At 34.6% G+C, this 25,804-nt stretch overlaps 2 protein-coding genes, 1 long non-coding RNA gene and 1 pseudogene across 3 annotated transcripts; 2 read left to right on the top strand and 2 right to left on the bottom strand.

Moving 5' to 3' along the window:
* Positions 1-6,043: 6,043 nt before the first annotated feature.
* LOC120199436 lies at positions 6,044-6,940 on the bottom strand (annotated as a pseudogene).
* A 3,771-nt stretch (positions 6,941-10,711) lies between these two features.
* LOC120199553 lies at positions 10,712-11,661 on the top strand. The gene is made up of 4 exons (XR_005523467.1): positions 10,712-10,769; positions 10,869-10,968; positions 11,076-11,117; positions 11,619-11,661. It is a non-coding gene; the product is annotated as an uncharacterized LOC120199553 (long non-coding RNA).
* Positions 11,662-12,634: 973 nt separating this feature from the next.
* Positions 12,635-13,576, bottom strand: LOC120199435 (protein BPS1, chloroplastic-like). The gene has a single exon (XM_039200514.1). It carries the CDS (start codon positions 13,574-13,576, stop codon positions 12,635-12,637), a length of 942 nt encoding a protein of 313 aa, XP_039056445.1.
* A 6,322-nt stretch (positions 13,577-19,898) lies between these two features.
* LOC120199552 (serine carboxypeptidase-like 40) lies at positions 19,899-22,245 on the top strand. The gene is made up of 7 exons (XM_039200594.1): positions 19,899-20,280; positions 20,623-20,730; positions 20,825-21,099; positions 21,243-21,506; positions 21,587-21,798; positions 21,888-21,993; positions 22,072-22,245. Exons 1-7 carry the CDS (start codon positions 19,899-19,901, stop codon positions 22,228-22,230), a joined length of 1,506 nt encoding a protein of 501 aa, XP_039056525.1. The 3' UTR covers positions 22,231-22,245.
* The last annotated feature ends 3,559 nt before the right edge of the window (positions 22,246-25,804 follow it).

Here is a 25,804-nt window from a genome sequence, read left to right as displayed (position 1 = left end):
TAAAGGGTAAATTACATTGTTCATCGTTGAACTTTAATTTATCTCCTATTTTGCTTACCCAACTATAAAATAAAAACATAATGTGGTTGGATGCCACTGTTAGCTACCGTCGACTGCTGTAGATGGTGGTAATTCGGTCTCAAATTTTATGGGTCGCTTCTCCTAGACACCTTGAGTTTGAATTCAACATCTATTTTGTCGGAACTTGCTCTGAAATCCACATATAGGAGATTGAAAGGGCAAAACTTTCGAGATAATGTTCTGAAAAAAATTAATTCACGAGATAAAGCACTCCCAAGATTAATTGCTCAAATAAGGTGAAATCCACAGTGTTGTCGTAGGTCGCCATGCCTTCCGGGCGACCTACTAGGTCGCCATGTCTTCCCGGCGAGCTACAAGAGATTGCATGTGCCATGCACGTCCCAACACGCTGGGCATCCGAGGCCATCCGACCGAGGCCATCCGAACGAACTATGCGAGGGCATCCGAGGGCAACCGAGCGAGCTATGCGAGGGAATCCGAGGGAAGCCGAGCGAGGGTAGGTCGCCCGGAGTGCATGGCGACCTACAAGGTCGCCCGGAGGGCATGACGACCTGCAAGGTCGCCCGGAGGGCATGCCGACCTATGTGTTGGGACGTTCATGTGCCATGCAACACGTTCATTCTCTCTGTTTGAACGTTCATTCTCTCTGTTTGAGCACTCTCTGTTTGAGCAAGGTTAGGTCGCCCGGAGTGCATGGCGACCTACGGCCAACACTGTGGATTTCACCCTATTTGAGCAATTAATCTTGAGAGTGCATTAGCTCGTGAATTAATTTCTTTCAGAACATTATCTCGAAAGTTTCGCCGATTGAAAGTGAGGAAGTTAAATTGTTTTCATAGATATTTACGAATATTGTGATATTTTCATGTGAAACAACCACCATATTCGAACTCAGGGGTTCGAGACAAACTGACCCATGAATTTTGAGTCTGAACGACCACCATCAACAACGATAGACAATGCTCGACGACTGTAATGAGGGGAAAGAAGAAGATTCAAAAAGACGTCGTTTTAGTATATATTTGAGCTTTTTAAAATGACGTCGCTTTGATGTTTGTGTCATTTCATAACACCGTTAAAAAGTTAGCGACTGAGTGAGCAAAATGTTTTAATATGTAAAATTCAGTTAGCAAATTAGAAACTAGAAGTTTAGTGAGCAAAATAGGAGAGAGACTAAAATTTTGTGAGGAACGATATAATCTACTCTAATTTTAATTTGATACGCAATTTGATATAAATATATATGAACAACTCCTCTCTCTTCCATTTTTTTTCTTTACAATTTGTGTCAATTTTATTGATCAATTTAACTTTTTATTCTTTAATTTTATTTAACCGACTGTGACATCGATGTCATGACTGATGAAGATGATGCTTATTTGTTATAATTGTGATATTCATTGCTTTGGACTCTCATATTCATTTAGATAAGCGTTTTTGGGTTATAGCTTTCTCACGTCTCTTAACTCTGATTTGCGATTTGTTGGGAAAACTGTTCTTAGCATGATATTAAGCAAGCTCGTCTTCCTCTTCGATCGGATCTCTCCCAAAGCAACAGACGAAAATCGCATCCAGGGCCTTTTCAGCTCAAATCTACATAGGAAGATTTGGGGAACCCGCATTCAACTTTGCTCGTCTCTGTAACAAGTATATCAGTAACAGTACATACATACATTCGAAAGAATCTGAAATGAACAATATAAAATTGGAAACACAAACAAGCATGAGATACTAGGAACAAGATGAACTGACCTCTCTTGCTTCATTCATCATTGCAATAAAAGTCTGCTCTTCAAATTCAATATCATTCGATATCCGAAGCCTCGCCACCCCTCCAATATCTCCTCGGATTTAAGAAGACCGACACCGATAGCTGCTAGCCAACAACACAGCAGAACATATAAAGGATCCCCTCCTGTCCAAAAAAAAAACACAAAACCCCATCCGAAAATCTTCATTAATTTCATGGTAGAACATAAGAAACTCCAATACTAAGTTACAACAATGTAAAAATAACACAAAACAGAGCATGATTCCATCACTTAGATCCACCAGAAAATACCCAAAACACAACGTTATTAACATAATATTAGTGTAAAAGAGTTCAAAAGGTGAAGAAAATTATGTTGAAAGTCAGCATGCAGTTCGGTGCACATGCACCAAAAGTGTGAAATAAAAAAAATGCAGCCTCAATTGTTGACAAAATGAAAGGGCAAATTACAAACTTTAGTCACTAAAGTTTAGGGTATTTACAAATTGAACCTTAAAGCTTCAACTATAAATACCATAGCTCATTTAGCTTCAAAACCATCCCAAAGCATTCTAGCTTTCTTCCAATACTAGAGAGATTTTAAAGAGTTTCTTGAGAGTTGTTTTCTCCTTTTTATCTAGAGAGAATTATAATTGTTTTCTCCTTGGTAGATCGAGAGAGGTTGTAATTATTATTTTCTCATAGTGAAATTCTTCTACCGTTGTCCGTGGTTTTTACCCTAAATTTTTAGGGGGTTTCCACGTAAATTTTACGTCTCTTTTATCTTCATTTTTATTTTCTCAAATTATCAGTTGCAATTTTGCTCTATCCGATAGCAGTCTTCCGCAACAATTGGTATCCGAGCCAGATTTGAGTGTGTAATATCTGCTTATTGTCTTTGTGGTTGCCACTAAAATGTGGATCCTCCAACATAAGAAAATAAGAAGTTATTACCCATTCTTTGAAGGTTCCAGAGAACTATTCACGATAGTGAAATAGTGGGAGCTATCAATAATAGAAGCTATGGCAACAAAATTTGATATTGAAAATTCAATGGGAGAAATTTCTCATTGTGGAAATTGAAGATGAAGGCCATCATGAGGAAAGACAGTTGTCTAGCAACTATCAGTGAAAGGCCAGTGGATTTCACAGATGACAACAAATGGATCGAAATGGACGGGAATGCTATGGCAAACTTTCATCTAGCATTAGCAGATGAAGTATTGTCAAGCATCGAGGAGAAGAAGACAGCTAAGGAGATATGAGACCATCTCACCAAATTGTACAAGGCCACATCGCTGCACAATAAAATTTTCCTTAAGAGAAAATTCTACACTCTCCGTATGCCATAATCTACTTCAGTGACGGAGCACTTAAGTACACTGAATACTTTATTTTCTCAGCTTACATCCTTAAGCTGTAAAATAAGAGAACAAGAACGTGTTGAACTTCTACTTCAAAGTCTACCGGATTCGTATGATCAACTCATCATCAACTTGACAAACAGTAATGTCACTAGTCTAGTCTTTGATGATGTTGCAGCTGCTGTTCTACAAGAAGAAAATCGGCGCAAGAACAAGGAAGACAGACAAGTAAATCTGCAACAAGCAGAAGCGTTGACAACGATGACAACGATGAGAGGGAGATCAACAGAACGTGGCCAAAGCAGCAGTCACAAACATGGTAGATCGAAGTCGAGGAGCAAGAAGAATTTAAAGTGTTACAACTGTAGAAAGAAGGGTCATTTGAAGAAGGATTGTTGGAGTATAAATAAAAACTCCAATCCACAAAGCAATACCACAAACACTTCAGATGATGGAGATGTTCTATGCTGTGAAGCGTCAACCACCGTGGAAGGAAAACGATTTGCAGATATAGGCTCATTGATTCGGGAGCAACATATCACATGACCTCAAGAAGAGAATGGTTCATCATTATAAACCTGTCTCAGGAGGATCTGTTTATAGTTGCAATGATCATGCCTTAGAGATCGTTGGCGTTGGGAACCATCAAATTGAAGATGTATGACGGAACAATTAAAGTTGTTCGAGATGTGCGGCACGTGAAAGGCCTGAAAAAAATTTATTATCGCTGAAAGGCGAAAAAATAGCTGCAAACTTGTACATGCTGAAGGGAGAGACTTTGGTAGAAGCAGAAGCCTCTGTTACCTCATGTAGTTCAGATTCGGCAATGCTATGGCATCAGAAACTTGGACACATGTCAGAACAAGGAATGAAAGTCCTTGTGGCGCAAAAGCTACTTTCAGGCTTAACAAATGTATCACTTCCTTTGTGTGAGCATTGCATAACAAGTAAGCAGCACCGGTTGAAATTCAACACATCAAATTCTAGAGGCAAAAGTGTTCTAGAATTGGTTCACTCTGACGTATGGCAAGCACCAGTAACGTCCCTAGGTGGAGTAAAATACTTTGTCTCATTTATTGATGACTACTCCAGGAGATGTTGGGTGCACCCTATTAAGAAGAAGTCAGACGTGTTTTCAACTTTCAAAAACTTCAAAGCGCGGGTGGAACTTGATTCTGAAAATAAGATCAAGTGTTTCAGAACAGATAATGGAGGAGAATACACAAGCGAAGAATTTGATGATTTTTGTAGGAAAGAATGCATCAAAAGACAGTTCACAGTGGCGAACACTCCTCAATAAAATGGAGTGGCAGAGCGGATGAACAGAAGAACAAGAGCAAGTTGAGGGATGCAGGCCCAGAAAATCATTCTGGGCAGAGTCAATACTTTTTAATTTTTTTCTTTTTTTGTCCTTATGTGATCTATGTGGTTAGTTTTTATGTCAATAGTTATAGAGAAATGTCATAATTATAATTTAATTTATGGTTATACATGTAAATATTTATTATAATTCTATATATTTTTTATTTTTAATAAAACTAACAACTTTCTGTTTAAAAAAAAGGTTATAGTAAGAACAACAGACACCTTCGTATATTTCCCATAGTTATTCTTTCAAGCATTGTGCATGGTTCTATGTTTCTTTCACAGCCTCATTTCCACGTTCTTTTGTTGTCTCGGATTACACCTCTGCACAGGGGCGGATGCATATGCCTCATAATAGCCAAATGCATACTATCATTTTAGATTAGATATTAAATATAGTTTAATATATTAAAGAAATAAGAAAGAATTTTTTTACATATCCATTATATTAAAAAAAGAGTAATAAAATTTTTGAACCCCAATTCTCGATTTTTGGATCCACCACTGTCACTGCCACTGTCACTGCCCTCTACAACTTGCCTGACCTGACCTGAGAGAGTGCATCGTGCTCCATCGGAGTTGAGCTTGCACCGGCATGGACCAGGTGCTATCTATTTTATTGTGATTTTGCTTCTATACATTCGTTTGTTGTTGTACAATATTTTTTAGGACTCTATTCACCCAGGACCGGTCCAACGAGTTTTAATACTCTGGGCGAGATAATAATTTTATGTCCCTATACTTGTACGGTACAAAAAAACCACCAATTTCTAACCATCCAAGTGCTGTTTGAAGAAACTAACATGCACCATTTGCCATTAAGATCAGTAGTTTCATGTCTTTTTGTCGGGTCGTGGTCGTGGTAATACGTGTCTTCGACACGTCCGCGCGAATACTATCTTTTTAGAGAAAATTCTTAAGAAACAAATGCAATAACGTCGTTGCGATTTTGGACTATCGCAACGAACTTGGAATAAATCGCAACGCGAACTTCGACTATCGCAACGAATTTGTAATAAATCGCAACGCGAACTTCGACTAAATAAATCTTGGAATAAATCGCAACGCGAACTTCGACTAAATAAATCGCAACGCGAACTTCGACTATCACAACGAACTTGGAATAAATCGCAACACGAACTTGGACTATCGTAATGCGAATATGTAAATCGTAATGCGATATTCGAAGTTCGCGTTGCGAATCTGGAAACTGATTTGCGATACCGGAGATCGCGTTGCGAATTATCGATCGCATTGCGATTTAGTTGGTCATTTTGGCAAATCAAAAAAAAGTTGGTTAAAATCGTATATTATAAGTCATTTTTGATCACTGAGGTTATTTTCTCTATTTTTTAGGACTCTATTTACCCAGGACTGGTCCAACGAGTTTTAATGCTCTGTACGAGATAATAATTTTATGTCTCTATACTTTACGGTACAAAAAAAAAACCACCAATTTCTAACCATCCAAGTGCTGTTCGAAGAAACTAACAGGCACCATTTGCCATTAAGATCAGTAGTTTCATGTCTTTTTGTTTTGTTTAAGGAATTCAAGGTCTTCCATTTGCATTTGTACAGCTTCCTTCGACAATGGCTTTAGTTCCGGAACAATGTCTACATCATCACCGCCTTCTGCTACTTTGATTGCCTTGTCCTTGATGAGTTTTTGAATCCTGGATTGCTCAACGGTTGGGAAAACTGTTCTTAGCATGATATTAAGCAAGCTCGTCTTCCTCTTCGATCGGGTATCTCCCAAAGCAACAGACGAAAATCGCATCCAGGGCCTTTCTGTAACAAGTATATCAGCAACAGAACATACATACATTCGAAAGAATCTGAAATGAACAACATAAAATTGGAAACACAAACAAGCATGAGATAATAGGAACAAGATGAACTGACCTCTCTTGCTTCATTCATCATTGCAATAAAAGTCTGCTCTTCAAATTCAATATCATTCTATATCCGAAGCCTCGCCACCCCTCCAATATCTCCTCGGATTTAAGAAGACCGACACCGACAGCTGCTAGCCAACAACACAGCAGAACATACAAAGGATCCCCTCCTGTCCAAAAAAAAAACACAAAACCCCATCCGAAAATCTTCATTAATTTCATGGTAGAACATAAGAAACTCCAATACCAAGTTACAACAATATCAAAATAACACAAAACAGAGCATGATTCCATCACTTACATCCACCAGAAAATACCCAAAACACAACGTTATTAACATAATATTAGTGCAAAAGAGTTCAAAAGGTGAAGAAAATTACTCGGCCTCTCCTCTCTTGGAACTCATACAAGGCTCTGGAATCAGTAACAGTACATTTCTTGCCGACCCTTCTAAATTCGGTGAAATCGTGATATCTCCACCGACTCTGATGCCCCTCAAACATGTTGCCTGAGCTAAGACCCATCTGACACATATATTGGGCCGACCTTGTATTTATCTTTTGCGTAAATCTTTTTCTTCTTTCTGATATTAATTCTCTCTTGATTTCTTCAAGTTCGAAGATTCTCTTATTAATAATATTATTTTCTTTAAATCTCAATACCGAATAAAAACAAAATTATTACATTAGTGTCACATTTAAATAAAATTATAGCGAGAATTATATTAAAAATGAAACTATTAAAACAATGTACTATAAAAACTTTAAACCATTAAAAAATACGATACATGTAATTTTTATTAAACAGATAATGTCATAAATAATCCATGAGTTTCCCAGTAATAAAAATATTGTTATGGGTTCAGTCACTCTAATGTTGTGATCACCTTGACCGTAGAAGATCGTTCTCAGCTTTGCTTACTCTAATGTTGTGGTCACCTTCTTTTACTTGAAACAAAAACAAACGTTCAAACGATGTGAATATTATAGAAATTCATGAAAAATGTCAAATTTTATTAACGTCCTTCAACCTCGTCCCATAATATTCGGGCAATTCATTTATACTTGATATTCTTAATACATATTTTATTCAAATTAAATAATTTTTAACATATCTATATTACTATATAAGGAGTTCATTTTGTCTTAAAAAATTATATTGATATTTATGTAATAAAGATGTGAATATAATTTAAAATAATCCGATTCTAAATTCTAAACCATAAAACTTCATCTCAAAATATATTTAAAAACACAAAAAGAAATGGCTCGTCGGTCACACTTTTATTTTAATTAGTTTGTTAATCGATTGGGTCACGTAGGACAAAGTTCATCTTATCATATGAATTTTTTAAAGATACGATTAATAGAACACATATTTATCTCTAGAGTTAACTATTTGGATGATCATTTATGTTTATATTTTATATATTTTTGGTCATCGATTTAAAAATATATAAGATATACTCACTTTCATTTTTTATTTAATTAAGATATGGTCACCACATGTCAACGTCGTTAACAATTAACAGATTAAGTGACATGATATATTGATATAATCACACATTTGATCTTTATTGTCACCGATATCTGATCTATTGATCGATTAATTCGGATCGGGTACTGCAGAGGAAAGGATGACCCTCTCGACCAGTTTGCTCCATTCGCAATCGCCAAGATTTAAACCCCTAACCTTGCTTAAGTGATATAGTATCTTATCTCACCAGACCAATTGGTTGTTAGTTAATTTATTCTAATTTAATACATTTATTTCCCACTAATTTGTTTTGTTTTACTTTGTTAAATTAAAATGAAATAAATTAAAATAAAGTAAGTTTTCTAATTGAATGGTGATACACGACACGACACTTGGTACCAATGACAGTGACATCTTTCGATTGTAGGATCAAATTTATTAAAAGCACAACTACATCGAGAGAATATGTAAATAACATGGACCAAATACATTATTATACCAAAATATTTAACGATAATTAACTCGTGGTGACCGCATCTTAATTGAATAAGAACGAAAGTGACCATATCTTATATATTTTGAAACCAATGATAAAAATAGATAAAACACAAACATAAATAATTATCCACGTAAATAACCCTATCCGGTACGATATGTTCGTTAGCAAATATGTGTTACTTTAAAAATTACTATAAAATGTAATTACTAGAATGAGAAATATTTTTTTGAGATATTTATTTAAAATTCCTTTGGTGGATGAAAGAAGGAAATATTCCAAATATGGGAAATATTATAACTTTGACACTCCGCTCCAAATCTGGTAAAAGATTCCACCAAATCCATATATATATATATATCTGGTGCTGCAAGTTACCATTTTTGAACACAAATCCGAAGATGCATTTGTATCACCTTCTCAAAAAATGATCAAAAAATCACATTATATATAGCAACCAAGATTCAACAGAGTTTAAACAAATCAAGCAAATTTAACCCATTAATTGATAATTTTTTTTCACTCTTTTTTAAGAGGGGACCACAGAAAAAGAAGGTGGGGTCCAGCATCAGAGACCCAAGACCTGAAAAATGTAAACCTCTCCAAATGTGGCAAAGGAATATATAATGCAAGCACACTGTAAATAGAATTGCAGAGAGCCATGCAGGGAACATGTCGTTTCCAGTTTGAAAACGCCTTGCCTTATTAATTTTTTCCCCATCTTCCCCCGTTCTCTAATTTTGGCAATCCTTTTCTTTCTCTTACTCCCCAAATTAAGCTTTCTCTTCTCTTAGTAATCAAAGCAGGATATTTAAATTCAAACCCAGAAGCGGTTGGTCATTTTTTTTTCAGATTGAAATAATCGTTTTTTTTTTCTGGGTTTTTTGAGAAGAAAGTGAAACAGAGCAGAGAAGAGAAAAATGGGTAGGGGGAAAATAGAGATAAAGAGAATAGAGAATGCTAATAGCAGGCAAGTTACATTCTCCAAGCGGCGTGCGGGTTTGCTTAAGAAGGCTAAGGAACTCGCCATTCTCTGTGATGCCGAGGTTGCTGTCATAATTTTCTCCAATACTGGCAAAATTTTCGAGTATTCCAGCTCTGGGTATGCGTTACATATAAAAAATGAAGATTCTTTCTTTTTATCATTGCATGAGTGTTTTTTTTGGGGATAATATCAGACCGGTGTTTAACAGGGGTCACCGATTGAGAAGTTTAGTGGGTTTTGGGAATTTTAATCTGTTTAAATTCTTGCATGTTCGTTTAGATTTGTTTCTGCTGATAGTTTTGACTTCCTATTATTTTCCATCAATCTCTTTATGAACTTCAATTCTACCTTTTCTTCCCTGTTTTCAGAAGTGTTGCATTTTATGATAGACGGTAACTTTATTATCATTTTAGCATTTTAGCTGGGAAAATGTTTTTTTTTTAGGAAGAAATGACTTTTTGTGAAATTGTGTGTTACCTTGTTATTTCTTGATTGTTGCATTGCATGTGATTTTTGGATTGGAAGTTTAAATGCAAATTTGAAATTTTCACTTTTGGGGGGCTTTTTGTAAATGACATGTTTTCTTGTGAGACACATTAGAGGTTTTGTTTTGAATTGCAAGCATAGAATCGTAATGAGATTTTCAATTTCTCTTTGCTTGCTTGCTTTTATACCTACATCAAGTGAAAAGTTGCATCCCTTTCATATCCCAACTGAGAGTTTCTGATTGAAATTTCAATGGAAACTTGGTATGCCGAACGATTGAGTTTATTGAAATTTTAGATGGTACCTTCTTTGAAGGAGTGGGACATGTTAATCTATGTCGGTTTCTACATGTTAGCTTCGATGATCGCAGATTAGTGAGATAGTGGAAGCATCCGGCTATAGGAGATCATAAAGTGCTTTGCTTTCTTAAGCATTGTTTGTTTCATTGTGTAGATTGGGTTCATAGTTTAATCATTTGTTCATTTGTGCAGCATGAAGAAAACATTTTCCAGGTACAACAAGTGTGTGCAAGGTTCTCCGGAGATACCTCTAATGGAACATAAAGCAGAGGTAATCTGCATTTTATGCTTACAAATACAAACCCTTTTGTCTCGGAACAACATATTTCAACATCATCATCTGTATGTCCTTGTTGTATCTCAAGATGATAATTGGAAGTTAGAATCTAAGACTTAATTGTGTATGGCATGTGGTTACTACCAGTCGAAATAAGTTGACTAAATTTTGTTTTCCAACATGTTTCTGTTTCATTCATATTTATCTTACAATAGTTGTATATGCTGAAAATATTCATTCTGATGATTTCGAGTATACACTTGCTGCAGAAGCAAGACTCTAAGGAGACAGAAAATCTGAAAGATGAAGTTGCAAAGCTGCAAATGAAACAATTGTATGTCGTCTTAAATATCTGTTTGTGTTAACTTTTATATTTTTCTTCTATACAGAGATAGTACTTTCCCTTAAGCTAATTACTTTTCTGACTTTATAGACATCTGTTGGGTAAGAACTTGACCAGCATGAGCTTGAAAGAGCTTGACGTCCTGGAGCAGCAGCTTAGTGAAGGGTTGTCATCTGTGAAGGAGAAGAAGGTTGTATGACATTTTCTCCAAATTCATCAGATCTATTAGGTTTGTTACATATTTCTAGAAACAATCTGTTAACTCGAGAGGCCTTAATACTATATCTACCATTTCAGGAACAAGTGCTTATGGAACAGCTAGAGCAATCGAGAACACAAGTATGTCGGATCCCACTCTGCATGTCTTTGTATTGTCTGAAAACCATGTTTTTGAACAATAAAAAATGGATTCTACGCCTATGGTTATCTCCAACTATAGGCTCATTTTGAAAAGAAAATTTGATATTCACAAGGAGAATGCTTGATCATAGTTGTGCGGAGGCAAGGTCTCATGGAACTTGCAAAACATTTGCTATAAAAACTCGAAGTTACTCTAAACCGAGAATAATAAGGATGGTAGTACGCAAATGGTGGGAACCAGAAGGATGGGAGGAAAGTGGATAGTGGAAAATTTAATGAAAGTAATTTAATTTGTGAAATAACACACTGAAAAGGGCTAAAACATACAGTTCCATGCATCTTTCCTGTTGTATATCTGTCAATGAAGTGGATTAATATATATATATATATATATATATATTTATATTTAAGATTAATTTTTTTTTTAAAAAGTTTAAAATCCCTTCCAGTTAATTAGTTCATCTGAATTTCTGTTTCCAGGAGCAGCGGGCATTGCTTGAGAATGAAACTTTACGCAGACAGGCAAGTCATATTTCTATTGATGAAACCGAAAACCATTCATTATGGGTTGGTATACTCGTAACCTGTTTTTTCTTGTGCCTACTGATGCAGGTTGAGGAGCTAAAAGGTTTCTTTGCATCAGCTGATCACCTGGCCCAATCCTATTTCGAATACTATCCTGTCGAAGGGAAAAATTCTCTCATGAGTCATATTATTCCCAGTCCAGATGGCACCTGTGCTTGCACTGTTGAAAAGGGAGATTCAGACACTACCTTGCATTTAGGGTATATATATCTTATATTTGGGTAGTTTGTTCTCGAGATTAACTCTAACAATGAAGTCATTACTTCATTCCATTCTATTGTGTTGCCCAAGTGTTCCTTGATTGTTTGATATAGGTTGTACTTGCTGACCAAAATGAAGTTGTTGCCCTTTTCACCACTATTGTCCGTTCTCCTAGACTAACTATGTCTGTCTCTGCAATATCAGGTTGCCAAGTGACTATCCCAAAAGAAAGAAACTGGAACGAAAAAGCTGTTCTAATGACTCAGAGAGCCACTTGGGGCCAGCATGATTCTTCCCGAAATGCCGTCCCCTTGGCCCCTAACAGAGATGACAAAAGTTAGATATGGGCATGGTACAATTGAGTCTAGTTCGGTAGTTCTTTTAAAGAACCCTTTGTTCGAATCGAAATTGTCCATCACAGTGAAGTTATAGACGTTTCATATTAGTATATTGGATGTACTTTTAGTACCAACAGTTATTGGGGAAAAAGATATTATATTCGCAAATAGGCTTTCCTTTTTGTATCAAAATGGACTTAGTTTTTTGTTTTTGTTCTACTTCCAGAGTTCTCAATCTTCCCTGCAAGTACAAGTTGCAAGAAAACTGTTCCATTTCCATTAATAATTTTGAAGATAACATATATAAAAAAAGGAGAACAAATGTATGAATGTTTATTTTTTCTATTTACACAAGAAATTGTTAATTCGACGTCATTGCTTGAGTTGACTGACACCGTGAAGCAGTTCATTTCTGGTTGCCAATGCCTTGGAAAACAAGGCATCCACTTGCTTTTCCAATACTTCAATCTCCTCCTCGAAAACACTCAATTTCCCCTCCAAATCCATGGCGGCATCGCTTGTTTTCCCAGAGACAATTGCTGATACAAGTGAACCTGCTGCGCTGTTAAGCTCCTTGACCTCTTTCAACGTCTCACCTTTCTCCACTATAACATCAAACACACATGAATCCATTACATCAATCAATGAAGAAGCTTTATTGAAGCCTGAAATCACTTGTTTCATCTCCAAGTATGGTCTGGTCTCACCCGACAAGGAAGCCAAAACAACCCCAAATACCCAGAACCCAATGCTCTTTATCTCCATCATAGCTTCATTGATTACCCTTTCCTTGCAAGAACCAAACTTCCCCTCGCAATCTTCCTCGTTTAACAATCCCTTGATGTCCTTGCTTGAACTTTGTGGCTGGATTGGCTTGAGATGCTTTATAGCCATGGAAGGTGAATTCTCCACGAGGTTGAGGCCGTGTGCGATTGAAAGCCGAGCATGCGACAGGTGAGAAAGAGAGGAACTGACGGAATTTAGAAGGTCCAGCAAATGCAAGCCGTGGCTGAGATACTCGTCGAGAGAAGCAGCTTCCCAGCTGGTCATTGGGTAGTCCATGTCATCCACTAGCTTTATAAACGCCTTGTTGATCATAGGAAGGAGCTCCAAACATCGTTTGATCCATGAAAATGACAAGATTTTTGATCTGGGTTCCGGATTAAACCACAACAACTGGTTCATGTAATTCGAAACATCGGACCTGAAAGCCTGTAAAGAAGCCGACAAAACATCAACCTCTGCTCGGTGGCGGCGGTGGTGATTTTCCAGCTTGGAGTAGAATTTGCTGAGCTTTTGTACCAAGAGCACCATTGACAACAAAAGAGAAGCTTTTTGGGTTTAGTTTTGATGAAGTTTTTAGTTTGTGTTATGGGTAAGATGCGTTGAAATCTGGGGTTATATATATATATATATATATATATCTTGGAGAGAAGGAAAGTGAAGATGAAGCTGTTGCTTGAGCTCAACAAATACAGGAACAAAAGTTGTAAAACAATAGGCCACTTTTGGACAAATGGTCTTATCCTGTTCTTTTTTGGTGCATTCGGAACACGGTTTTGTAAGGACAATTGGGCGTCTTGAGAGTAATTTGCAAGTAAAGACTGTGTCCTGCCGTTGGATTTTGGAGACCGGGAAACCAGATTACATGTCCTGTAATTAACCTTCAAATGGTTCAGATAATCAATTTTCAGTTCAATCAGTTTGATTAAAAATCTAGTTAAACCGTCCTTTTTTACTGTTTTGAGCTTTTGATCATTATAATAAATATCGAATAAATTTATGTAATTAATAACAATGATTGATTTAAGTGATAAATAATTTGATATCACTTAATTAATTAAGTCTTGAATTTAAGTCATTATATATGTAAAAAATTTCTTTTAAAAAATTTATTCAACAAAGTTAAGTATATAACTCATGTCTTTTTAAATTAGTCAAGGTGATGTCTTGAAATCAGAAGTATATATATATATATATATATATATATATATATATATATATATATATATGTGTGTGTGTGTGAGAGAGAGAGAGAGAGAGATTAAGGTTTTTTGGCACATGAAATGATTAAAAAGTAGCGTGTGGGATGGGAACTAATATTGTCCAGTTATAAACTCGAGTAAAGAACAAATGGGGCTTAGCTGTATGTGCTTGTTCCTACTTCCTACACGTGAAGCAAAGCCATGGGGTTCAACAGCCTGATGCTGCATTGACCAACATCAGAAGCTTCCTACTCACTGGCCGATTACGTGTATATTTTAAAATTTAATTTTTCGATTACTTTATAAAATATTTAATGTCGTATTGAACTAAATAGTTAGTCAGCCTACGATATTGAATGAATTTTGCCCACAAACTTGTAGGGGTGTTTAATCGTACGGGTGTTCAATCAAGGTTCGGTCAACAAATCGAACCGAATTTTTAAAATTTCATTAATCGAATATTTTTAGTTTTAACCGTTAATCGAATAAAAAAAATTTGAAAATAATTAACCGAATCGAACAAAGTTCTGTTAATCGGTCAGTTAACTGAATTAATCAAAATTTTAAATAATATATATTATATTAAATATTTAATTTTTTTGACTAATTCGGTTAATTCGATCAATTAATTTAGTTAAAACCGAAATTTAAATACTACTAAAGTTATTAATATATAAATAATATTTTAAATATTTTAAAATTTTATGTTAATTCGGTTAATTAACTGATTTCAAACTGTATTAACAGTTAACTAAACTTTGAAAAAATCATTAATATTATCCGATTGAATTTAAAATTAAACGACTGATTAACCGAAAATATTTCAATTCAATCGGTTTAACCGATTAACCGAAATTTTTAACACCCCTGCAAACTCGTGCGTTGGATCAGTTCCACACATTTTAGAAAATGATTTCCTAAAACTGTCCCTTTCTTTTCATCCTATTGAAATCTCCTACACGTCTTGGTGGGAAGCAATAGGAAAAATGGCTATTGCTATTAAATTCGATAATTAAAAGTCAAAGGATTACATTTATAATGTTATTTATAAATTTAAATTGATTCTATAATTACTTAGTGTTGTTAAAATGATGACATATACTATAAAAAAGATGACATATAAAGTTTATATTATAAAAATGAATAAATAGTTTAATTCAAATTTTATTGAGCATAATAGAATATTTAAATCATTTTTTGTCCTTTGGTTCTAAAGAATAATCGAGATTAATTGTGTCGTACATCTGATTTTAATAGATGAATCTCTCAATAAATATTTTTGTACATACTCTAAACTCGAAATATTATTTAAACAATGTAAATCTACCTACAACTTGAACTAAACCACTAAATTATTTTTTTTAATGAAAGAAAAATGAATGGTCAATCGCAGACAAAAATCAAGTTAGAAAGGAAAACTGAAGCCGAAATTGACAGTTCTAAAATGGACCGCTCTACAGGATAAGACTGTTAGACGTTTTCTTAGAACTTTATAGAATTAAACGCTGAAATTTCAATGCAACATCTTTAAATAAGAATTAAACCTTTTTTTTATAATAATAAATTAGCTTAAGGGTCATTTTTATCTTTGTAGTTGATTTAATTTATCACTTTCGCCCCTATTATGTTTTTGCATCAATTTAATTTTTGAAGTTAATCGTATCATTTTATATCCTATCACAAACTTAAAACCCTAAATTATAAACCCTGAGTCGTGATTTAGGATTTGTTGTTTTGAGGTTTTGAAGTTATGATTTAGGGTTTAAGTTTTATAATTTAGATTTTAAGTTAGGGTATGGTATAAAACGATGTGATTGAGCAATTTTAAGAGTTAAATTGATGTAGAAACACGATAAGAGTAAAAACGATAAATTGAATGTATTAGTGGGGTGACTTGTCCTCATCTCTGTTTGGTCATAGTTGAGGATACTCTGGGACTCAACTGGATGCCCCAGAGGTTGACATCTGTCAAGCTTGGCGATACAATCAGCTAATTTATCAGCTTCGCGAGGGATCGGTTTAACCTTGATCGTCCACTCACGGATAAGGTAATGTCTAATTCTTCTCATGATCGAAAACTCATGCGGGGAGGATGGAGATCCGAGGCATCTCACTACTGTCGAGTTCAACCGTAATCTAACTCCGAGGGACCAACCTAACTCGAGTCCATCCAAGACTCCCCACAACTCCGCTTGGAGAACTGGACATTGGCCAATATTCCTATAGAGTCCCGAGATCAAGTCGCCATTGTTATTACGGATTGCTCAACACACGCCGCTTCATTCGTTACAGGATCCATAGCTCCGTTTGCTTTTAGCGTAAAGCTATTCGTATCGGGCGCTTTCGAAGGACCAGAATAGCTTGTGCGAGAGCATTTAATCAGCTGAGCCCAGGTTTTGGCAGAGTGAATGGTTGCCGTAGAGGACCAGACTTGCCCTACGAAAATGAAAAAAATTCCTCTTTTTCCACAAGCGCTAAATAATGATGCCAAAGAGTTGCTTCTACTCATACAGTAGTGTCCAATCTTGTAGCATTAGAGAGATTGTAATGTAACCAGTCCAAAAGGGGAAGAGAGAAATACCGTGCCTTTGTTATTAGGAATAACTTGCGTCCAGATCTAGCGCGCCACATGACAATCCCTAAGGACATGGATAATGGATTCACCGCTAGTTCCACACGTCGGACGTTGATCGGAATCTGAGATTCCACGTCTCTTCCGCTCATCATTTGTTATAAGCCAACGTCGGAGTACTAGCAAAATGAAACTCTTGATTCTTTGAGGGCCATTGAACTCCCAATCTAGTTTCCACTTGTTCTCGGCCTCATCCCACCCATCTTGGTTAAGCACTTCAAAAGCTGAACTGACCGTGTAGCCGCCATCATGGGTCCACCGCCAAATGGTACAATCGTGGCCTACATCATCATATATCGTTCTTTAACTAACAAAAATTAACATTAATTGTTATAGTGTTGACATGAGTCGTGATAATTAAATATAATAATATGATGATTTATAGTATTAATTGGACTGAAATTTTAATAATTTTTTACAAAGATTGAAGATGCAATTAATTTATTTAATCTTAAAAGGCAAAAATTATTGAAAATTTTAAATATTATAAAAATTAAATAAAAATTATTGTTTTAAATAGGATGAATAATAATTCATTTATCACCGAAATTATTTGGTTCGTGCGGCTTTACCAATTTTAAATAGTGGGAGAAAATCTAATAAGTCATTGTGGTTGTAATACAATGTCGAGAAACACTAGAATATTTACTCAACCAAAAGCATTTAATTTTTTTAATATTTTAGTTTTATTTTGTTTTTTTATAATTTTTATTTATTTATTTATAAATAAATAAACCTTCAAACTTTTTTTAAAAAAATATTAAGATCTTCATTTAAAAAAAAAAATAATTAAACTCATTTAACACGTTATCATTCATATATAAATCTTCATGTGAGCATTACAATTAAATACCACAAGAACATTGTAATACTTAACGACGCTTTACTGGATAAGGGACAAATATAATAACGGATAAATTACAAATTTAGTAATTTTATTATTTTCTCTCTCCTATTTTATTCATTGTTTTATAATTCTTTTAGTTTACTCATTGAACTTTATTCATTGAATTTTTTTCACTCTATGATGATGTGAATTATTTTATTATTATTTACATATGATAAGGAAATTTTTTATTAATATTTTAATATTATATAGGATATAATAAAAAATAAGCTTAAAAATACTAAATTATACCTTAAAGTTTATATTAAACCCTAGTTCCTATTCCCCAAATCATTTTTAAACCCAATCCCTCCCAACCTTTTTTTGTTCCTTGAATCAGCCGTTCTATCTAGCGTAAGTAAAACTCGACTCGACTTGAAAAACTAATTTTTTCGACTAGACTCGGCTCGAAAAAATTTGCAGTTCAAATCGAGTTGTAAAATATAACTCGAATAACTCAAAATTTTTAGTAATTAGTAGATTGTTTTTTAAGTTTGAGTTGAGTCCTTTGACTTTGTATGATATATGTAAATTAGATATGAAAAAAATACGAAAAAATATATATGTATTGTATATGATTATAAAGTACCATTTAAATTAAAATCAAATAATGTCATAATATTGTAAATATTTACAATTCAATTTAAATAGAAACTCAAAAATTTGAGTCGACTCGAAAAAATTTCAAATCAACTCCGATTTATAAAATAAGACTCTTCAACTCGAATAACTCAAAATTTTTTAACTCGACTCAATCGAAACGCTCACCCCTAGTTCTACCATTTCGAACAAAAGAATTATGTTCTCTCTTCAAAACCCGAAAAATATCCACTTTAATTCTTCACTTGTTGTTTGCACTAAACTACAAAAAGTAACACAAAATCAGCCAATTTGAACCAAAATTTTTCCATTTTCTCTTTAAAGTCACTAAAAATTCCCATTTAGTTGTGTTTTTTCCCCAAAATCAGTGAATACTCACTTTAGCTTTCTTCATTCTTGACTTGTTTATGCACATAATCATTATCCAATGTGAAAGAAAATTACAGAACAAGGCAGCAACATGGAAGAAGAAGAAGACATCGAGGAAAATGGGTTGAAGAAGAAGTTGGTTAAGGAAGGTGGAGGGTTGGATGAAACTGGAACCAAAAAGGGTGGGGGATTGGGGGTTGGAATTTAGGTGTTTTAGATATTTTAATTTTTATTATTTTAAATTATATTTAAAATTAAATATTAATAAATTTTCCACGTCATAATAAAAAATAATAAAATAATCCATGTCATCAAAGTGAAAAAAATTCAATATATAGAGGTTAAATAAGTAAATTAAAAAAAATTAAAAGTACGATGAATAAAATAAGAGAGATAAGATAGTTCATTTACTAAATATATAATTTACCTTATAATAATTTAGGTGGGTAAAAATATGACTTTAGGCCTAATATTTATATATTTTTATCAACTTTCTTACTTATTGGCTAATTTAGCCTTTGAGGATTTGGTTGGCCCCGTAGGTATTCGGCTTCTACCGCAGTCGTTCAGGGCGGCAGGCAGTCCCCTACCGTCGCTACTGTCTTACCGGCGGCTACTCTCATCAAATTTACCATTTTCATAAACAGAATCAAAGCTGCCCATCTTTTCAATTCTTTAACTTCAACTAAACCAAATTCATTAGAAGATTTTAGTGATAAAAAAAATATTTTTTAATAAAATTTTAAATTAGAATAGTTATATTTATAAAGTATATATATTATCAAATATCAAATATGAATTAATGATTGATTATTCCAGTGATCTGGACAAGCCATCCATATTTATTATTATTATTTTTCAGCTTCACCTACTCCACTACTTGTTCAAAATCTGGAAAAAGAAAGTTCTCTTGTTCCAGTTCCATATGATTTTGTTACCTTTGCACACCAAAATGCTCATATTATATTATACTACTGTATAACATGTTCTTTGTACATGCATGGTCGGCTTTCATCTGCATTTTGTCTCCTCCATATTCTTCTTCTACATTAATTATTCCTTTATATTCTTGACGAATTTGATATAAAACAAACTCACTTTTGGATCCAAAAAAAAACCCATCTTTCTCCCTTCTCTTTCTCTCTTGTCCCACAGAAAAACACAATGGACAGATACCCTTTTCTCCATCTTACATTCTTCTTCTTCTTCATTGTTTCATCCATGGTGGCTGCCCCAGTTCATTGCCAGAAGCAAACACAAGCTCTAACCCATCTCTACAGGAACAAGATGAAGGCGAATTCTGGAATCGACAAGTCTCGTTTCAAGCCAATTCATCACATAAAAAAGACCAGTGTACATCCACAGCATGAAATGATGGAAAAAGACAGGATTCGGATGTTGCCCGGACAGCCTCGTGTCTCGTTCGAACAGTACGGTGGCTATATGACTGTGGATAAATCGGCGGGTCGTGCACTTTACTATTATTTCGTGGAGGCTCAGCATTATTCTAAGGAGTCCTTGCCTCTTCTTCTTTGGCTTAATGGAGGTACTTTTGAATGATTGATTGTTCTCTTTTCATTGATACAAATTCTGTTTTTTTTTTTTGGTTTTGTACGATGAAGATGATCCTTCAAGTCACAGGATTCTTATCTGCCTGTATACTTCTGTGTCACTCTCTTTCCTATAATGAGGCCATATTTCTTAATATGACATACGGTCTAAAATTTTATAAATTTATCCTTCAATAAAAAAAATCTAAAGTCCATTGCTAATTTTTTTTATAAACTGTCACACTTTGACTTTATTCCCAATGCACCTAAGTAACTGTTTTTTTTTTATGAAATGCCACAGTGAAAATAGTGATTTGATGGTATGGTTTTGTGACCAGGGCCTGGGTGTTCATCTCTAGCCTATGGAGCAATGGAAGAGCTTGGACCCTTCAGGGTTCATAGCAATGGGAAAACACTTTACAGAAACAGATACTCATGGAACTATGGTAACATTATATTTATAACCACGTGTATCTTATCCGAACCGGATACCGCATAATTTCGTCTCGGAAACCTGAACAACTCTTATTTGAATTGCAGCTGCAAATGTTCTGTTTGTGGAGTCTCCTGCTGGGGTAGGATTTTCATACTCCAACACAACATCAGATTATGACAAGAGTGGTGATAGTAAAACAGCTGTTGACAATTATGTCTTCCTGTTGAACTGGTTGGAGAGATTTCCTGAATACAAGAACAGGGAATTTTACATCGCTGGAGAAAGCTACGAGGGGCATTATGTTCCTCAACTTGCTCACACCATTCTCCAACACAACATCAAAGCTAAGCAAACCCTCATCAATCTCAAAGGAATTCTAGTATTTCTCTCTCTGTCTCTCTATGTTCTGTCTTTTGACCAATAATTCTGTTTTTCCCCCCAACATGAAGACATGATTGAAGCTTAGGACATTATGGTACAGCTGCCATTGTTTGACCTTATTCTTGATGAAAAATGTTGCAGATTGGGAATGCTGTGATCAATGATGAAACTGATAACAAAGGAATGTATGATTACATGGAGAGCCATGCCCTCATTTCAGATGAAACTGCACATGGGATAAACAAATATTGCAGTTTTTCGTCCGAGGAGAGCTTGGAGATCGGAACCAAGTGCCAATCAGCCATGGATGAGATAAGTAGGGATACTTACTACCTTGATATTTACAATATCTATGCCCCTTTATGCCACAATTCCAGTCTCACAGTCATTCCCAAGAAGCCTTCCGTAAGTTAAAACAGCAGTTAAACATCGAACATTCGAACGGTGATGAGTCCGGTAATCTGATTCTTTGATGTTCCATGTAGGTGGTAAGTTTCGACCCGTGCAGCGATGATTACGTACATGCTTATCTAAACAGCGTTGATGTTCAAGAGGCCATGCATGCCAATGTAACGAAGCTCGACCATGATTGGGAACCCTGCAGCGATATCATCAGCAGATGGGGAGATAGCCCATCCACAATCATTCCCCTTCTACAAGAATTAATGGCGAATGGAATAAGAGTGTGGGTTTTCAGGTACTAAAACCATTGCCCTAAACTTAATTTTTATACGTATCATCATTGCGTGTGTAGACGTGGTATGTATTTTATACGATGCAATGTAGCGGCGATACTGATGGGAGAGTACCAGTTACTTCAACCAAGTACACCATTAAGAAGATGAACCTTCCGGTTAAAACTAAGTGGCACCCATGGTACCTTGATGGGGAGGTAAGACTTTTGGGTTAGTTTCAGTTCAAGTCATGTCGGATTATTTTAGATATCGATCGAACATTATCTGTGTGGCAGGTTGGAGGTTTTACCGAGGTGTATGACGGAGACTTAACATTTGCCACCGTAAGGGGAGCGGGGCACCAAGTGCCAAGCTTCCAACCAAAGAGGGCACTTTCATTGATCTGGCATTTTCTCGCCGGAAAACCTCTCCCGGAGACCTCACGTTACGAGTGATTTCCTCTTCTACGTTTCCGATTTCTTTCATTGTTTTAATTGTCTTCAATAGATATCGATTCCGGGAAAATTGTATATCATATCATATCTCCATTTTCTTCTCTCATTGGAATTATTGGACAGGGGAAATACATATACATATAGTGATAATAAATTAGTTTAAGGATCATTTTTATTTTTGTAGTAGATTTAATTTATCACTTTCGCCCCTATTATGTTTTTGCATCAATTTAATTTTTGAAGTTAATCGTATCATTTTATATCCTATCACAAACTTAAAACCCTAAATTATAAACCCTAAGTCGTGATTTAAGATTTATTGTTTTGAGGTTTTGAAGTTGTGATTTAAGGTTTAAGTTTTATAATTTAGATTTTAAGTTAGGGTATGATATAAAACGACGTGATTAAGCAATTTTAAGAGTTAAATTGATGTAGAAACACGATAAGAGTAAAAGCGATAAATTGAATGTATTAGTGGGGTAATTTATCCTCATCTCTGTTTGGTCATAGTTGAGGATACTCTGGGACTCAACTGGATGCCCCAGAGGTTGACATCTGTCAAGCTTGGCGATACAATCAGCTAATTTATCAGCTTCGCGAGGGATCGGTTTAACCTTGATCGTCCACTCACGGCTAAGGTAATGTCTAATTCTTCTCATGATCGAAAACTCATGCGGGGAGGATGGAGATCGGAGGCATCTCACTACTGTCGAGTTCAACCGTAATCTAACTCCGAGGGACCAACCTAACTCGAGTCCATCCAAGACTCCCCACAACTCCGCTTGGAGAACTGGACATTGGCCAATATTCCTATAGAGTCCCGAGATCAAGTCGCCATTGTTATTACGGATTGCTCAACACATGCCGCTTCATTCGTTACAGGATCCATAGCTCCGTTTGCTTTTAGCGTAAAGCTATTCGTATCGGGCGCTTTCGAAGGACCAGAATAGCTTGTGCGAGAGCATTTAATCAGCTGAGCCCAGGTTTTGGCAGAGTGAATGGTTGCCGTAGAGGACCAGACTTGCCCTACGAAAATGAAAAAAATTCCTCTTTTTCCACAAGCGCTAAATAATGATGCCAAAGAGTTGCTTCTACTCATACAGTAGTGTCCAATCTTGTAGCATTAGAGAGATTGTAATGTAACCAGTCCAAAAGGGGAAGAGAGAAATACCGTGCCTTTGTTATTAGGAATAACTTGCGTCCAGATCTAGCGCGCCACATGACAATCCCTAAGGACATGGATAATGGATTCACCGCTAGTTCCACACGTCGGACGTTGATCGGAATCTGAGATTCCACGTCTCTTCCGCTCATCGTTTGTTATAAGCCAACGTCGGAGTACTAGCAAAATGAAACTCTTGATTCTTTGATGGCCATTGAACTCCCAAGCTAGTTTCCACTTGTTCTCGGCCTCATCCCACCCATCTTGGTTAAGCACTTCAAAAGCTGAACTGACCGTGTAGCCGCCATCATGGGTCCACCGCCAAATGGTACAATCGTGGCCTACATCATCATATATCATTCTTTAACTAACAAAAATTAACATTAATTGTTATAGTGTTGACATGAGTCGTGATAATTAAATATAATAATATGGTGATTTATAGTATTAATTGGACTGAAATTTTAATAATTTTTTACAAAGATTGAAGATGCAATTAATTTATTTAATCTTAAAAGGCAAAAATTATTGAAAATTTTAAATATTATAAAAATTAAATAAAAATTATTGTTTTAAATAGGAGGAATAATAATTCATTTACCACCGAAATTATTTGGTTCGTGCGGCTTTACCAATTTTAAATAGTGGGAGAAAATCTAATAAGTCATTGTGGTTGTAATACAATGTCGAGAAACACTAGAATATTTACTCAACCAAAAGCATTTAAATTTTTTAATATTTTAGTTTTATTTTGTTTTTTATAATTTTTATTTATTTATTTATAAATAAATAAACCTTCAAACTTTTTTTAAAAAAATATTAAGATCTTCATTTTTAAAAAAATTAATTAAGCTCATTTAACACGTTATCATTCATATATAAATCTTCATGTGAGCATTACAATTTACAATTAAATACCACAAGAACATTGTAATACTTAACGACGCTTTACTGGATAAGGGACAATATAATAACAGATAAATTACAAATTTAGTAATTTAATTATTTTCTCTCTCCTATTTTATTCATTGTATTTATAATTCTTTTAGTTTACTCCTTGGACTTTATTCATTGAATTTTTTTCACTCTATGATGATGTGAATTATTTTATTATTATTTACATATGATAAGGAAAATTTTTATTAATATTTTAATATTATATAAATTAGATATGAAAAAAATACGAAAAAATATATATGTATTGTATATGATTATAAAGTACCATTTAAATTAAAATCAAATAATGTCATAATATTGTAAATATTTACAATTCAATTTAAATAGAAACTCAAAAATTTGAGTCGACTCGAAAAAATTTCAAATCAACTCCGATTTATAAAATAGGACACTTCAACTCGAATAACTCAAAATTTTTTAACTCGACTCAATCGAAACGCTCACCCCTAGTTCTACCATTTCGAACAAAAAAGAATTATGTTCTCTCTTCAAAACCCGAAAAATATCCACTTTAATTCTTCACTTGTTGTTTGCACTAAACTACAAAAAGTAACACAAAATCAGCCAATTTGAACCAAAATTTTTCCATTTTCTCTTTAAAGTCACTAAAAATTCCCATTTAGTTGTGTTTTTTCCCCAAAATCAGTGAATACTCACTTTAGCTTTCTTCATTCTTGACTTGTTTATGCACATAATCATTATCCAATGTGAAAGAAAATTACAGAACAAGGCAGCAACATGGAAGAAGAAGAAGACATCGAGGAAAATGGGTTGAAGAAGAAGTTGGTTAAGGAAGGTGGAGGGTTGGATGAAACTGGAACCAAAAAGGGTGGGGGATTGGGGGTTGGAATTTAGGTGTTTTAGATATTTTAATTTTTATTATTTTAAATTATATTTAAAATTAAATATTAATAAATTTTCCTCGTCATAATAAAAAATAATAAAATAATCCATGTCATCAAAGTGAAAAATTCAATATATAGAGGTTAAATAAGTAAATTAAAAAAAATTAAAAGTACGATGAATAAAATAAGAGAGATAAGATAGTTCATTTACTAAATATAATTTACCTTATAATAATTTAGGTGGGTAAAAATATGACTTTAGGCCTAATATTTATATATTTTTATCAACTTTCTTACTTATTGGCTAATTTAGCCTTTGAGGATTTGGTTGGCCCCGTAGGTATTCGGCTTCTACCGCAGTCGTTCAGGGCGGCAGGCAGTCCCCTACCGTCGCTACTGTCTTACCGGCGGCTACTCTCATCAAATTTACCATTTTCCTAAACAGAATCAAAGCTGCCCATCTTTTCAATTCTTTAACTTCAACTAAACCAAATTCATTAGAAGATTTTAATGATAAAAAAAATATTTTTTAATAAAATTTTAAATTAGAATAGTTATATTTATAAAGTATATATATTATCAAATATCAAATATGAATTAATGATTGATT

The sequence above is a fragment of the Hibiscus syriacus genome, unplaced genomic scaffold, assembly GCF_006381635.1.
Source record: "Hibiscus syriacus cultivar Baekdansim isolate YM2019G1 unplaced genomic scaffold, ASM638163v2 tig00005459_pilon, whole genome shotgun sequence".
Classification (NCBI taxonomy): Eukaryota; Viridiplantae; Streptophyta; class Magnoliopsida; order Malvales; family Malvaceae; genus Hibiscus; species Hibiscus syriacus.
Note: the sequence above shows the minus strand (reverse complement) of the source record. Positions and strands in the feature narration are given on the sequence as shown.